The sequence below is a fragment of the Daphnia magna genome, linkage group LG6 (genome assembly GCF_020631705.1).
Source record: "Daphnia magna isolate NIES linkage group LG6, ASM2063170v1.1, whole genome shotgun sequence".
Classification (NCBI taxonomy): domain Eukaryota; kingdom Metazoa; phylum Arthropoda; class Branchiopoda; order Diplostraca; family Daphniidae; genus Daphnia; species Daphnia magna.
Window position 1 is genome coordinate 2,713,003 of NC_059187.1, and position 13,962 is coordinate 2,726,964.

Below are 13,962 nucleotides of genomic sequence, written 5' to 3' on the forward strand. Positions count from 1 at the left end.
CCGTAAGAAAAAGAATTTCGAAATCGTCACTGTATTGGTATTATGATTTTTTAAAATATTTAAAATGAAGCTAAAAAAAAACAATTTTTATTGGTATTTTTAAATTTTTGAATTGCAGATCATCAACATCACACCTGCAGTGGTGACTAGTGATAGCACTGGATAATAGTGCAGGACGTGAGCAGAATGTGATGCCACGTCATGGCTCATTTGAGTCTGTTTTTGCTCTTCCGGTTCGTGTTCACGGCGTGGTACAGATTTCTCTTTCGAGTCTAAAAAGTCACCGAGGATCTTAACGTTCAGGCAGGTAAGAATTCGATTACTTGTAGAGCCAGCCATGATCTGTTCTTCACACGTTGTGGCTGCTCCTTTACTACCACGATTAGTCACTCCTTTTACTGTGGTATCCTCGAATTCAAACTTGAAATGTTCCAGCCAACGCATACTTTCGGCCGAGAAGCTTTGGGCTTTAAATATTAGAGATACGTTAGAAGACATAACATCTGGCATAAGGGAAACGACATTTTTGGTAGAAAATTGATTGTTTCTCAAATTTAGCAAATGGGAGTAGGCGATATCCATTAGCCCTGATGTCGATGAAAGTGCGGCGAAATGATTTCCATCCATGCTGAACGTGGCTGCGTTAATTTTCAGACTTAGACGATCTAAGTAACTATCGTCTATGGAGACAGATCGATCTGTGGGTAGCCAGTCTACTATTATAGTGACATCGGTCAAGTTACAACGAACAATTTTCAGTTCCGATTTGATTGAAATTGGAACTAGTTCAAGTCCGACAGGAAACGTGACGTTGACGAATGTGACTGTATCAGCTTCCAGTTGAGCGAAAGCATCTTTGCTGCATACTAACTTGTTAACGTGTTGCAAAGACAGACGATCCACTTTCCTTAGCGAACCTGTAGCTATTTGCAAGCGATCGACGCGCAGAAAATTGATCGCCTTCATCGGTAGTTCAGCGAATTTTGTTTGGGCAAAGTCAACAAGCGGGCAATCGACTACGTTCAAAGTTGTAATGGTTATCGGCATTCTTACTTTATCGAAATTGATCTGCCACGAAAAAGTAAAGAATTGCAATTTTGTCAATTGGGAAGGAATAGTGGGATTTCTATGTTTACTTTTTTCAGTTTGCCTTGATCGCCAATGATGCAACTGCAGTTGGCTCGCTCGTGTTTCCCATCACACGTACAGCCGGGAAGGTTTTGACAGAGGTCAAAGACAGTGTCTTTTACACGAAGAGGTTTGCGTGCAGGATCTTCTTCCAAGTCGGTTTCATTTCCAAGCCAGTCAGTCGGGTCTGTAGAAATGCCCTTGGTAAAGTTAGCTAAACAACTGCTTAAAAGTAGGGATGCTAAGAAAAGATGTAAAAACCACCCCGATGAATGTTTGATAATTGACATTTTTATTTAGAATCTAGCACAAAAGAAATGCAACGCTATGCGCAAGCGTCTGTCTACTTTGAAACTGTTCACTTTATGTCCGGTGTGGGATAAAGTCTACAGATTGAAAGACAGTTAGGGACGATTGCCAAACTTGTTTTTGTTTTTTCATCTCAATCTACCAGAGAATTACCACAGAATTTTCTGCCATTGCGAGATCGGATGTAGTGACAGTTTAAACTGTGTAGTGATTGGGCGTCGGATGAAGTGGTTAAACGCAGCTTCCTGGCAATCCCATTATGAGTAATTCTTCCGTCAATTCCGTTGCGTATCATCAACATGCGGGTCTGAGCTAATTTAACTATATGTTTGTTAAAATGTTGCCGTTCTTTTACGATCTGATGAGAAAGCAATTGGCGTTTTTTCATTAGAATTTACTAGAGCAATTGCGAATTGTGTCATGGAACATGGAAGCTTTTCGTGGTGTAGCATCGTGGTGGTCATTTTGAATTTGTAATGAAATGCTTCTATGAAAAATGGTACATCCAGGTTATTTGTAAAGGTGTAGCATTTAATTGATTACCGAGCAAACAAAAACTAATCAAGTCGCGAGACTGGAGGAAGTTTATTGTATGGGGAAACGTAACCAACGAAAAGGAACGTTGTTACACGTTGTTATTTTGAAAGGTAACTTGAAAGAAATGCGGAGAAATTCAGAAAACATAGCACACACCCAAGAGAAAAGAACGGGATCGTGAATGTAGAAGCAGAAGAACTGGTAGAAGTAGGACGTCGAAATAGTGGTTTGAATTTCCCGGAACGAACGAATTCTTTCATTGACTGTGGAGTGGGGCAAAAGATCTGGTACTTGGGTGGTTTTGATCCCCAGACCCATTTCTCTTTGCATTCGTTGACGTTACTCCTTGTTCTGTTTATAATCAGATTACCTTTAAATTCAAAAGTGAACATTTCCAACCACTTTTCAGCTGTTTGTGCCACTGTAGATTCGTTTGGTTTCTTTTCGTCTGGAAAGCTAATGTCCATGATTCCCTTCTCTTCGACGCTAAAACGAATGTCAGGCATGCGTTCGCGATTGAAAGTGTTGCCGTTGAGCTCCATTGATTTGCTAAACTCGATGCTGGTGGTGGGTTGATTATTTTCAGATTCGCAGCTTACACTAGGACTTGTACTTACCGGAATCAGTGGAACGTTCGTGCTGATTGTGCAGAGACTAGGGAAATTATTGCCTATCAGTTCGAAACGATTTGTTGTGATCGTCGCTTTTAAACCTTCAAGCTCGCAATTGCGAAAACTGACCGTAAGATTGGTCACATCTACTTGGTTAATTTGGATTTCCATATCGGTTGATAGTTTTGATTCCCTAAATTCCAAAGCTGAATTGATTCGCAGAGGACTGAAGGTACCAACGTGGTTAAAATTGTTCATGTTGTTTTTGTTGAATGTGACATTCGTGAACTGAACAGAATCGGCTTCTAGATTGTCAAATGCTCGGTTTTCGAAAGAAAGCATTCCTACGTTTTTAACAGTAAAATTTGAAACTTTCTTGAAAGCCAAAGGTCGAATAGTGACTCCAGCTGAATTTTGGATTAAAATTTCCGCGAAATCAAATTGAGAGAATTCATCATTCGAACCGATTTCCAAGAAATCGCAGTTAGAAATTCGGGCGATTTTGAGGTTGGGTGGAAACCGGACCCCAGAGAATTTCATGAGTGTCGGTAACAAAACTTTCTGTAGGTTGAAAGAAAATAATTAATTTAGTCGTGTTTTGAACTCCACGTTTCTTAAGGTATTACCGGGTTTGCACTGCCAGTGCTTTCAGATTTCGTGTTCTGACAATTGCAGTTGGCCATCATATTCTCTTCAGCGTTACCACTGATTGGGTCGCAAGTACAGCCAGCTTGAACACACAGATAGCGAGGGGATTTGCGTGCTTCGGGAAATTCGTTAACGTCGGTCATTGGAGGGACCGTGGAAGAGTCCTTAGTATTTGGTTCCATGTTGCAATATGCAAAGGGAAACAAAATAGTCAACGCAAAAAGCAACTTGCTTACTGGAAATCGTGCCACTCGCATTTTCGTGCTTTTTTTCGTTAGAAAAATGTAACAGATAATTATTGTAAGCTTAGTAATTCAATGCGTCTTTCCAACTCACTGGTTGAATTTTGTCTAGCGCAGGATAACAACAAATCAGGCTAAATTTGTTTAGCCCTTCCATAGCGAAAACTTGTGGTATGCCTGTCAACTGAGGTTTCCGTTTCTTTTGGAAAATTCATGTCGCCGTGCGGTCACCATTATCAGAACTCTGCCCGTCTTATGTACGATTCAAATATTTAAGTAAGTAATCAAAATGTTCCAAATGCGTCTCAAATGTAATCAACAACATTCCATGTCATCGCACTGTATGCCTGAGTGTCATACAACTATAATGATAATCGCTCTGTTAAAGAAATAGGTCCACTTTATACAGAAGTTTGGATACGTTCTGTGTCCCATAAATGTATCATTTATTGATATGAATACTTAGTATATCGTTCTACATTTGTGTCACGGGCATTCAAACAGAAATGCTACCGTCGCGGAATCCTGTTTTCCCGATCAAGGCGTTTATCAAAACACTTTTGCCTGTCCGATGACTTTCTTCTCGTGCTTCGTTCAGTATGCGTTCAATGTCACTAGCATTCTCCCTCTTCAAGAGGTAACCCAAACCACCATAACCTTGGGCGACCACATGGTAATCCATATGCTAAAAATGCGATAAAATATTAAGGAAACCTCAAAGTGTCGTCATGGAATTTAAATCTTACATTCAACTTGCAAGCCACATCTGTGCCAAGGATGGTGACTTGTTCACGTAGGATTTGTGTCCATGCTGCATCATTGCCTACTAGTGCCATAACAGGCAATTTAAAGCGAGTGAATGTGTCGAATTCTGCAACTGAGTATCCGCATGAGCCATCCCCCCATACAATCCAAACCTAAGTGACGTTAGCATAAGCATTCCATCTCTGATTACCAGTTTGCTTCATGTAACACCAACACCTACCTCACTGTCAGGTCGGGCAAGCTTAGCGCCAAGCGCAAATCCACCACCAACACCAAGGGTGCCAAAAGCCCCAGGATCCAGCCAGCTCAACGGTCGGCGAGGTTTCAGTATGTAAGCTGCCGACCCAACGAAATCTCCCCCGTCGGCGACAAGAATCGCGTTATCGGGCAGTACTTTTTCTAGCGAATGAAGCACTGAAAGAGGATTCAAGTGAGTTTCAGTCTCCTCAGACGCCAACTGTAAATCGACAAAAACTCGTGTAAAAGTGTGGCATGGACACAAATAATTGCACGATTACTTTTTCGGTGGCGAGCTCCTTCTCTTTATCTCGTTTCTGGAGCAATTCTACCCATTCAGGGTCCCATTTGAGGCCGTCAGCTGCTTCAGATAATTCGACGAGGAAAGTACCTACGTCTGCCTGTACGGCAACGGCTGGTTTCCAGAACATGTCAGAATTCTGTATCAAAACAGCGGAATTTAGAATGCTACGCTAAAATGTACACACGACACCATCATTACTTTGTGCAGTTGATCTTTGTTGCGATTCACGGCTATAATAGGCACCTTACGCGGCAGTACACGCCCGTATGAAAGTCGGAAATCGCACACAGAACCAGCCAAAATGATTAAATCAGCTTCCTTGAGTGCATCTCGCCTGTGTTGCCTCGCCTGTTGATTAAACATAGAACTGTAATATAGGACGGGAACAGTTTTAAAACGACATAGAAATAAAATTGTCTCTACGAACTTGTAGGGAACTTTTGGATCCAAGGAGACCTCTGGACATTCCTCCTAAGTAGCAAGGAATGCCTAGCCGGTTAATTGCTCTGACTAATTCCTCGCTTTTAACAGGTGGAAGAGTAGACTGACTACCCATTAGGATAAGTGGCCGTTTGGCTTTCGATAGGAGCTGGACGGCTTTCGAAACTAAATTTTTATGTTATTAAATTATGTAACGCAGTCTTTAGGGTAATGGGATTGGGTAGTACCTTGTTGATTGGTCGGCATTGGGATGATGACTGCTAAAGGTTTTACTTCTACTGGATCCCATGCACCAGCAAAAATATTGTCCACATAGTTATTTAGGTACCTAAAAAGCTTAGTCAATATTCGGCGGTTCCGCAAAAAAGTAGATGGTCATACCAATTTACGATTTTGTTGACCACGCCTTTGCCATCACTTTTTGCTCCAACTTCACGTTTTACAAGGTCGTACGAGTAGAGGACATCGATGGGCATTTCTACGAAGACTGGACCTAGTGGTTAATAGAATGAGGTGATAAAAAATGTCCTATAAAGGAAAGACAAATAAATTCACGTCTTCCTACCAGGTGTGTCTGACTGTGCGATTTGTAATGCTGTCCTCAGGATTGGAGCAATGTCCCGTACTGACGTAACGCTAGCACAATATTTACAGAGTGGTCTGAATAATGACATTTGATCAATATCTTGGAGGGCACCGCGACCTTTTAATATTGTTGCAGCCGCCCCACCTTAAATTATTTTAATATAAAATTATTGTTGACAGGCATATACACCTCTAAACAAGGAATGGATACAGAACATACCTAACAGTAAAATAGGTGACTCTGCCATTTGAGCATTTTTTATTGCAGTAACAGTGTTGGTCAATCCAGGCCCAGCTGTCACTGCAACAACACCGACTGTTCCTGTCATTCTAGCTACAGCATCAGCAGCAAAAACTGCTGAAACCTAATAATGAATTCTAGAATAATACACAGAGTTATGGGGTTACATATTATAAGTTTAACTATATACCTCATGCCTAGTATCAACCACTGTGATGCCAACTTTCTCTGCAGCAGCTAAAATTGGGGAAATATGACCACCAGCCAAGGTAAACATTTGTTTGATATTGTGTGCATGTAACACTTGAGCAACAATTTCACCCCCATTCCGCTTGGATGTTTTATCAACCTAGGCACCAACACATCCAACATGATAGCAACTGAATTACATAAATAAAGAACATAAACAAACCTGGTGAATTGCCAAATAGATTAAGTTAAATCGCTTGAAACCCCAACCAATCACTGCACCTACAATTGCTGAACCAAGAAACATGGATATTCCTGTTTCTTTGAATCCTGCTGCTAGAATTTCCAACATTTTTATTTGTTTTTCTCGAGAGGCTCGAGACTTTAACCACCTTGGCAATGCTAGCTGATTGAACGTAACAACTGAAATCACGCCAGACGTCACTCACGTGTTTACTTTATGCGGCACTCGACTAGTATTAAATAATGCTACTTGGAAGCTTAAAACCGGTGTGGCAGTTTTTTTTTTATAGTTAAACATTTCTTAGTTGTTTGAAAAAAAAAAATTGAAAAGTTGTGCAGCAGCAGTTGTGCGTAATTATTTAGATTTCACTGTAAAGAGAATATTTTAATATTGGCAACACTTTTTCAAAGCAGACTACCTTAACAGTTTGGACTGCCCAAATTTGGAGGTTGGGTATCGCTATTGTAATTACTTTTAGTTGAAAAGCTTGGCAGCTGTGAAGTACTTGTTCAACGTCCAATAAAAAGGAAAGGTAAACGTCACTGATAAGACGAAAACAGTTGGATTTGAACTCGAAAACGTTGGGTGTTGTCTTACTTATATCGCAAATACCAATGGATCAAATTGATATCAATGTTGTCAAGGAGCCGAGAGGTTTTCTCCGGGTTCTACAATTTGTATGTTTTCAAAAGTTTGAATTTTTGCCATAGGCTACACGGCTATAATGAGTTTTTTTCCCCGCAGGTATTTGCAATATGCGCCTTTGCAACGACAACAAACTTTGGGAGCTCCTTTAGCTTTATTGTTAGATGCAAAAATGAAACGATGGGAACTCAAAAAATCACACAATCTATTGAATATCCGTTCAGGTATAATCACATTAGAAATTGGATTGTAACAATCTTGAATTTTGAAATTTGTTTTCCATTTAGGTTTGATCACATAATAGTAGAAGAAAAAGCTTGTGGTAACAACTATGTGTTTTCATACTTTGGAGATTACTCATCTGATGCTGAGTTTTTTGTTGCTGCTGGAGTTCTGGCTATGCTTTACTCACTTGCATCCCTGGTATTCTATTGCCTTTGTGGCAGCAGCTATCAAAACAACAAAACCATTCCACTTGTGGTGTGTATTTGCTACATTTTAATGAAGTTTTTCAAATTTAACTATTGTTTTGTGTGACAGGATTTTCTAGTTACAATGGTGATTGCAGTGTTCTGGCTGTCAGGCAGTGCTGCATGGGCTTCTGGAGTATCTGCTGTCAAGTATGTCTCTGATCCAAGTGGTTGGATAAAGAATCTCAAAATATGCATGGAAAACGCGGAATGTTCTTCTCTGTACGCCGGAAACTTCGCTGGACTCAACATTTCTATCGTACTAAAAACAACTAAAAGAAAAACCTACTGAAATTAAATTGTTATGGTTTGATTTATAGATCTTTGGATTTTTGAATTTTTTCCTCTGGACAGTGAATTTGTGGTTTCTCTACAAAGAAACATCCTGGTTCCAGCAAGATAATGCGTCAACCACTGGACCAGGCGGACAAACTCCCATCTAACATGTGAATCAGACTTATTCAATTGCATGAGGGAAGAAGGTCAGTATTTGTCTCGTTTGTAGTGCGCATCCCCACGTATGGTATTTGTGTAGAAAAGAAAGATCTGACTCGTTCGACTGGGTATTTAAGTGCGTTATTAAGTAAGACAATACCGCACATTTTTTTCGCAATTTGATTTATGCAATCAATAGCACATTGCATCTTTTCTCGCAATCATTTTGAAAGATTTATTCCATTAACTCCAATACACGGAGCATCGATTAACAGAGTCTCTGGCTCATCCTTCATGGTTGACTGAAATCAGCGGAAGTGATGTATGACCAATTAAACTATCGCCCAGCCCAATGCATTTCCTTCCAATTGTATTTTGCCCGTTAATCGGATTCATTTGTTTGACCTCCCAACGTGCGTACACACTTAATGCGTAGAACATTCGAGGCTTTCGTTAGGTAAACCCAAATATGAAAGAAGATTACTGTGATATCGAAATGTACCTTGAAAGTAAACAGTTATCTTATTTGCCATCTTTGAAGGGAGAAAAAACTGGCTGTGACAAAGACTCGTTAGTGTTGGACTAATATTACATAATCCGAATGGTAAACGACGCAGGATAGCTTTCAGTAAGGTGCAACCTGGTTGAAGTGCAAGGGCGACTAAGTTTGTTCAAACTATGCAACTGAAACGTCTCAAATGCGATAAACAACGCCGTATTTTGAACTTAAAGATTTGGAGATGTTGTTTGCCGTCTCTTACGACATAAACTTGGATCCTTGATAAGGATCACGTATATATTAAGTCGATGTAGACGTGCAACTTCGAACTGTGTTTTGCCATACTCGTCTTCATTCGTGCACAATGAAAACCATCGTGCTTTTGCTGGTGGCCGCTTTTGTGGCAGACCAGGCAACTGGGCAATGGAACGCTAATTATGCGTCCGGCCGTACGACCATGGTTCATTTGTTTGAGTGGAAATGGGACGACATCGCTGCCGAATGCGAGAGATTCCTAGGACCCAAAGGGTAAATATTCTTCACATTTTTCAGTATTCTAATCAGTATGATATTAAATAGATGATTGTATTTAACGTCCCTTGGTAACAGATATGCAGGAGTTCAGGTATACTCAAATTTTAAAATTAATATAGTACATGACAAAGATACTAAAATTGTAATTTAAATTGCAGGTCTCACCACCCAATGAGCATATTGTCATCATGCAATCTACCGTCCAACGACCCTGGTGGGAACGTTACCAGCCTGTTTCTTACAAATTAGTTACTCGCTCTGGTGACGAGAATGCTTTCAAGAACATGGTGGATCGCTGTAATTCTGTTGGCGTCAGGTAAGAGCACTTTTTTATTACTTTCTTGTTATAAAATGTGAATTTTGAAGTTATCAATTACTGATTTCGATGGCAGAATCTACGTTGATTGCGTATTCAACCAGATGACACCCGGAAGCGGGACAGGCATCGGAGGATCTCCTGTTGACGGAGGATCCATGAGCTATCCAGGTAACTGAAATTTAAACAAATTACAGCGATACAGACTTACTTTATTAATGCAAACATGTTCTTCAAAGGCGTTCCCTACGGACCAAATGACTTTACTCCTAGGTCAAGCTGTCCAAGCGGCTCAGGTGATATTGAAAATTACGGCAATGCCCAGCAGGTGCGTAACTGCAAACTTAGTGGAATGCCCGATCTGTACCAAGGTACGCAGTTTGAAAACATCGCAGTTTTTTTTTAATGAAAAAGTTACTAAAACAACAAATTAAATTACAGCATCGGAATACGTCCGTGGTAAGATCCTAGAGTTTCTTAACAGACTGACTTCGTACGGTGTAGCTGGTTTCCGGTAATATTTTGTAAAATTTACGCTTTAAATCAATAGGGAACGAGTAAATAACAGCTTATTCGGTCCTCTTTCAGATGGGATGCAAGCAAACATATGTGGCCTGGAGATTTGAAAATTATTTCTGACAGACTTAATGACTTGCCTACTGCCAAGGGATTCCCGGCTGGATCCAGGCCTTACATCTACATGGAAGTCATCGATCAAGGTGCACATTAGTCCTTGTACATGTATCCATTGAAGGAAGAATGATTATTTACTTTCAAACATCTTTCAGGAGGAGAGCCAATCACTGCCAACGAATACTTCTACATCGGCCGCGTAACTGAATTCAAGTACGGAAGGAAACTCAGCGACGCCTTCCACAAGAAAACAGCTTTGAAATATTTGGTGAACTTTGGCGTTGGTTGGGGTAAGCGTAAATTTCTAATAAAATTGTTTTATCCAGTGCCATCTTTATTTGAAACACAAACATTATTCCTTTTAGGTTTGATGCCCGATGGCAATGCTTTGGTTTTTATCGACAATCACGACAACCAACGTGGACACGGTGGTGGCGGTGATCTCTTGACGTTCCGAGAGTCTAAACTCTACAAGGTGCTCCATGTCTAAAATCTAGAACAATCAAGTTATTTACTTAAAATTTGTGTAAACAAAAATGTAGATGGCTGTTTCCTACATGTTGGCTTGGCCTTACGGCGATGCTCGTGTCATGTCCAGCTACTATTGGGAACAGAATATGGTGAACGGACAGGTATAGCAATTTTGCGTATGGATGAATAAGAACAACCACTAAATAAAATCCCTCATTTCCTCGGTTAGGATAAAAACGATTGGGTTGGACCACCTCATGACAGCAATTTCAATATTCTGTCTCCAACAATTAATGCGGACGATTCTTGCGGAAATGGGTGGATTTGCGAGCATCGCTGGCGACAAATTTACAACATGGCCAAGTTCCGTAACGTCGTTGCAGGTACCTGATCTATCAAAACCACATTAGTTTTGTTTTTCATGCTAAATGACTTCAATTTAAACCATGTGCAGGCACAGGCATGAACGACTGGTGGGACAATGGAAACAACCGTAAGTAATCAGCAATTTTACTGCGTTTCTTCACTCATCACCTAATTATTCTTTTGTTTGCCAGAAATCGCGTTCTGTCGTGGAGGCAAGGGTTTCATCGCAATTAACAACGAAGGCTCAAATATGTCTCAGACACTACAGGTTTTCAAAGCGACCGAAATGTATCCAACACAGGAATTAATAGATTTTTTTCCCTATGAATTCTTAACAGACCTGTCTTTCGGCTGGAACATACTGCGACATTATCTCGGGCAACTTGTCTAATGGAAAGTGTACAGGAAAATCAGTTACAGTAGGATCTGATGGAAAGGCCTTAATTAGCATCGGTTCAGCGGAGGAAGATGGAGTGCTGGCAATTCACGTTGAGGTAAGCGTTGCTCAGAATTTTTCTAATATAAAAGCCTAAACTGTCATTTAATCGTTTTGTCGTTCTTTTCTTTTAGTCAAAGCTGTAACTACTTCTGGCATGGATTATAACTTGGAGATGGATCCCTTAATTTGAATGTAAACGAACATGCAATAAATGCAAATCAGTGCAAATGTATACCTGTGATCAATAAATATCTTAAACTGAAATTCCCCATTTTTCAACCAAGCAGAGGCAGGAAACATTTTGAAAAGAATTGATCAATTCCATGTAAATATTTATGATCAGGAAGACATAGTGCTAAAAAAAATGGTTTATTTTCACTATATCGGAAAGAGAAACATACTAAAGTTTGGGATTGTCAAGAGGTGGAGCAATTCCTTTAATAGCTTCGATTTTTCTTTCTCTGGGTGGTTCTCGTCTATTCTTCCAAGCTTGAATTATAGTCCTAGGATGGTTTGGAAGGAATCCAGAGAGACCAAGTAACTAAAACATTCAATCAAATTGAAATTAGAGACAAGTTGAGCCAATAACATCCCTAAAAATGAACCTGTGCAACAGGATCGCTGAGTTTTGCTCCTTGCGAAAGCCAGTACTGAATTCTTTCGAAGTTGAGGGCAACAAGTTTTTCATTTTTATTGTTAGGCATAGCATCAAAGCTGCCAACTTGTTCAATTACCGGACCGTCTTGATTGTCCTTAGTCTAGAAAGTCGAAAGGGATCTTAACGTCAGGGCTCAGGGTTTATACACGTTGTGCATAACAGGCTTAAATATCGACGATAGCATACGAAAAAGTATTTAATGTGAGTTAGAAAATTTACGGAACCTTTTGCACGACGATATGATAGAAAGGCCGATTTGTGCATCCATGTCTATTTAAGCGAATAACTTTACCGATTTTTGTAAATGTTGGGAGAGCAGACGCCATGATGATCATCGACTATGATGACACCTGGAGACCCATTATAGCGGCTCTTAGTGCACGTCAAATGTTTGGTGAGAAGAAAGTCGTCAAAAAAATAAATTTAAGAAAAGAACTTTTCCGTTTCTCGATTAATTGGGTGCTGTCACAGGAAATAAAATGGTGGCAGATGTGGACAGATGGATAGATATAGCCCGGGATTGTAAATACTTACCTGAAAATGAAATGAAGGTGAGTTAGCAAACCACATGCCGCCAGTTTGTTATAGTGGTACGATTAAAATTTTGACATGACATGTTCAAGTTTCTTTACAAGCTATTTCTCTTGCCATTAGGCACTAAGAATTAAATATTTTTGATCAGGATGTTAACACTCATCTAAATAAGGCTAGTAAAGTACTTGAAATGTGACATCTCTTACAGTTGGTTGATACAGACACTGAAATTTGAGCTGCCATTATCACTGCACATGATGAAGTATTCATTTTAATCTTTTGCTTGTCTGCAGAAACTTTGTGAACTGGTTTGTGGCTTGTTGCTTGAAGAGTCTAATGTACATTATGTTTCTACTCCTGTTACTGTCTGTGGAGATATTCATGGCCAAGTATTGAAAACATGTTACAATAAGATGGATAAAAACTTCTAACAAATTATTTCTGCAGTTTTACGATCTAGAACAGCTCTTCCGTACTGGTGGGCAAGTACCAGATACAAACTATGTTTTCTTAGGGGATTTCGTTGACAGGGGATACTACAGTTTGGAAACCCTGACTCGGTTGTTGACATTAAAAGCAAAGTACCCAAACAGAATCACACTGTTGAGGGGAAACCATGAATCCAGACAAATCACTCAAGTCTATGGCTTTTATGGTAGAAAAAATATATATACAGTCAAAATTTTAACCCACTGAATTCTTGACATTTGATAGATGAGTGTCAAAACAAATATGGCAATGCAAATGCATGGAGATATTGTTGCCAGTTATTTGATTTACTCACTGTGGCTGCGGTATATCTATTGTTTTTTGTGCTCCTTATGCATGAAATCACTAATTGGCTATGTTTTTATGACAGTTAATTGATGGTGAAGTGCTATGTGTGCATGGTGGTCTTTCCCCCTCCATTCGGACGCTCGACCAAATCCGCACAATTGAGAGGAATCAGGAGATCCCGCACAAAGGAGCGTTTTGTGACCTTGTGTGGTCTGATCCTGAGGACGTTGAAACCTGGACAATTAGCCCCCGAGGTGCCGGCTGGCTTTTCGGCGCCAGGGTTACCCATGAATTCATGCATCTCAACGGACTAGAACTGATTTGCCGTGCTCACCAGTTGGTTCACGAAGGATACAAATTCATGTTCGACGACAAGCTGGTGACAGTGTGGTCAGCGCCAAACTATTGCTACCGCTGTGGTAACGTGGCTGGTATTTTAGCATTGAATGAAGACAAGTCCCGCAAGCCTAAGCTATTCGATGCTGTTCCCGATAGTGAGCGTGTTATCCCACCTTACACAACGACGCCCTACTTCCTGTGAGTTTTAAAAAGATAGCCCGAAATTTTCTCCAACTGCTCTGCGTTCTTTGATAAAAAAATAAACATATGTAAAATCAGTTCAATCCTCCATAAGTCAATAAATGCTTTTATGCTGAGCTGTCCTCTTGTCAGGCATGTAGAAGAAAATGTCGTAACTAATTATT

At 40.1% G+C, this 13,962-nt stretch overlaps 7 protein-coding genes across 8 annotated transcripts; 3 read left to right on the forward strand and 4 right to left on the reverse strand.

The window, feature by feature from the left end:
• Positions 1–15: 15 nt before the first annotated feature.
• On the reverse strand, positions 16–1,533 carry LOC116925879. Its single transcript, XM_032932642.2, has 2 exons — positions 1,137–1,533; positions 16–1,068 (listed from the first exon to the last, which is right to left on the reverse strand). The coding sequence occupies exons 1-2, from the start codon at positions 1,416–1,418 to the stop codon at positions 100–102; spliced, it is 1,251 nt and encodes a 416-aa protein (XP_032788533.2). The 5' UTR covers positions 1,419–1,533; the 3' UTR covers positions 16–99.
• A 470-nt stretch (positions 1,534–2,003) lies between these two features.
• Positions 2,004–3,596, reverse strand: LOC116925878. The gene is made up of 2 exons (XM_032932641.2): positions 3,212–3,596; positions 2,004–3,146 (listed from the first exon to the last, which is right to left on the reverse strand). The coding sequence occupies exons 1-2, from the start codon at positions 3,488–3,490 to the stop codon at positions 2,073–2,075; spliced, it is 1,353 nt and encodes a 450-aa protein (XP_032788532.2). The 5' UTR covers positions 3,491–3,596; the 3' UTR covers positions 2,004–2,072.
• A 308-nt stretch (positions 3,597–3,904) lies between these two features.
• On the reverse strand, positions 3,905–6,803 carry LOC116925872 (2-hydroxyacyl-CoA lyase 2). 2 transcript variants are annotated; one of them, XM_032932635.2, is made up of 12 exons: positions 6,461–6,803; positions 6,239–6,397; positions 6,028–6,172; positions 5,788–5,952; positions 5,604–5,715; positions 5,450–5,550; positions 5,209–5,387; positions 4,980–5,129; positions 4,759–4,917; positions 4,461–4,697; positions 4,222–4,392; positions 3,905–4,160 (listed from the first exon to the last, which is right to left on the reverse strand). In XM_032932635.2, exons 1-12 carry the CDS (start codon positions 6,587–6,589, stop codon positions 3,972–3,974), a joined length of 1,896 nt encoding a protein of 631 aa, XP_032788526.1. In that variant the 5' UTR covers positions 6,590–6,803; the 3' UTR covers positions 3,905–3,971. The 2 variants fall into 2 exon arrangements, with proteins under 2 accessions (XP_032788526.1, XP_045030585.1); XM_045174650.1 differs by lacking the exon at positions 6,461–6,803 and having other exon boundaries at positions 6,028–6,185; positions 6,239–6,381.
• Positions 6,804–6,919: 116 nt separating this feature from the next.
• Positions 6,920–8,303, forward strand: LOC116925884 (synaptophysin). Its single transcript, XM_032932646.2, has 5 exons — positions 6,920–7,158; positions 7,226–7,350; positions 7,414–7,606; positions 7,667–7,855; positions 7,917–8,303. The coding sequence occupies exons 1-5, from the start codon at positions 7,096–7,098 to the stop codon at positions 8,037–8,039; spliced, it is 693 nt and encodes a 230-aa protein (XP_032788537.1). The 5' UTR covers positions 6,920–7,095; the 3' UTR covers positions 8,040–8,303.
• A 546-nt stretch (positions 8,304–8,849) lies between these two features.
• LOC116925876 (alpha-amylase 1) lies at positions 8,850–11,553 on the forward strand. The gene is made up of 15 exons (XM_032932638.2): positions 8,850–9,058; positions 9,140–9,155; positions 9,223–9,380; positions 9,457–9,551; positions 9,620–9,751; positions 9,822–9,894; positions 9,969–10,099; positions 10,169–10,303; positions 10,379–10,488; positions 10,556–10,645; positions 10,714–10,867; positions 10,939–10,977; positions 11,042–11,118; positions 11,189–11,344; positions 11,421–11,553. The coding sequence occupies exons 1-15, from the start codon at positions 8,895–8,897 to the stop codon at positions 11,430–11,432; spliced, it is 1,542 nt and encodes a 513-aa protein (XP_032788529.1). The 5' UTR covers positions 8,850–8,894; the 3' UTR covers positions 11,433–11,553.
• An 89-nt stretch (positions 11,554–11,642) lies between these two features.
• On the reverse strand, positions 11,643–12,313 carry LOC116925886 (probable 28S ribosomal protein S16, mitochondrial). The gene is made up of 3 exons (XM_032932648.2): positions 12,172–12,313; positions 11,895–12,047; positions 11,643–11,830 (listed from the first exon to the last, which is right to left on the reverse strand). The coding sequence occupies exons 1-3, from the start codon at positions 12,280–12,282 to the stop codon at positions 11,690–11,692; spliced, it is 405 nt and encodes a 134-aa protein (XP_032788539.1). The 5' UTR covers positions 12,283–12,313; the 3' UTR covers positions 11,643–11,689.
• Positions 12,314–12,355: 42 nt separating this feature from the next.
• LOC116925881 (serine/threonine-protein phosphatase 6 catalytic subunit) lies at positions 12,356–13,914 on the forward strand. Its single transcript, XM_032932643.2, has 5 exons — positions 12,356–12,498; positions 12,775–12,870; positions 12,929–13,136; positions 13,196–13,275; positions 13,341–13,914. Exons 1-5 carry the CDS (start codon positions 12,427–12,429, stop codon positions 13,797–13,799), a joined length of 915 nt encoding a protein of 304 aa, XP_032788534.1. The 5' UTR covers positions 12,356–12,426; the 3' UTR covers positions 13,800–13,914.
• The last annotated feature ends 48 nt before the right edge of the window (positions 13,915–13,962 follow it).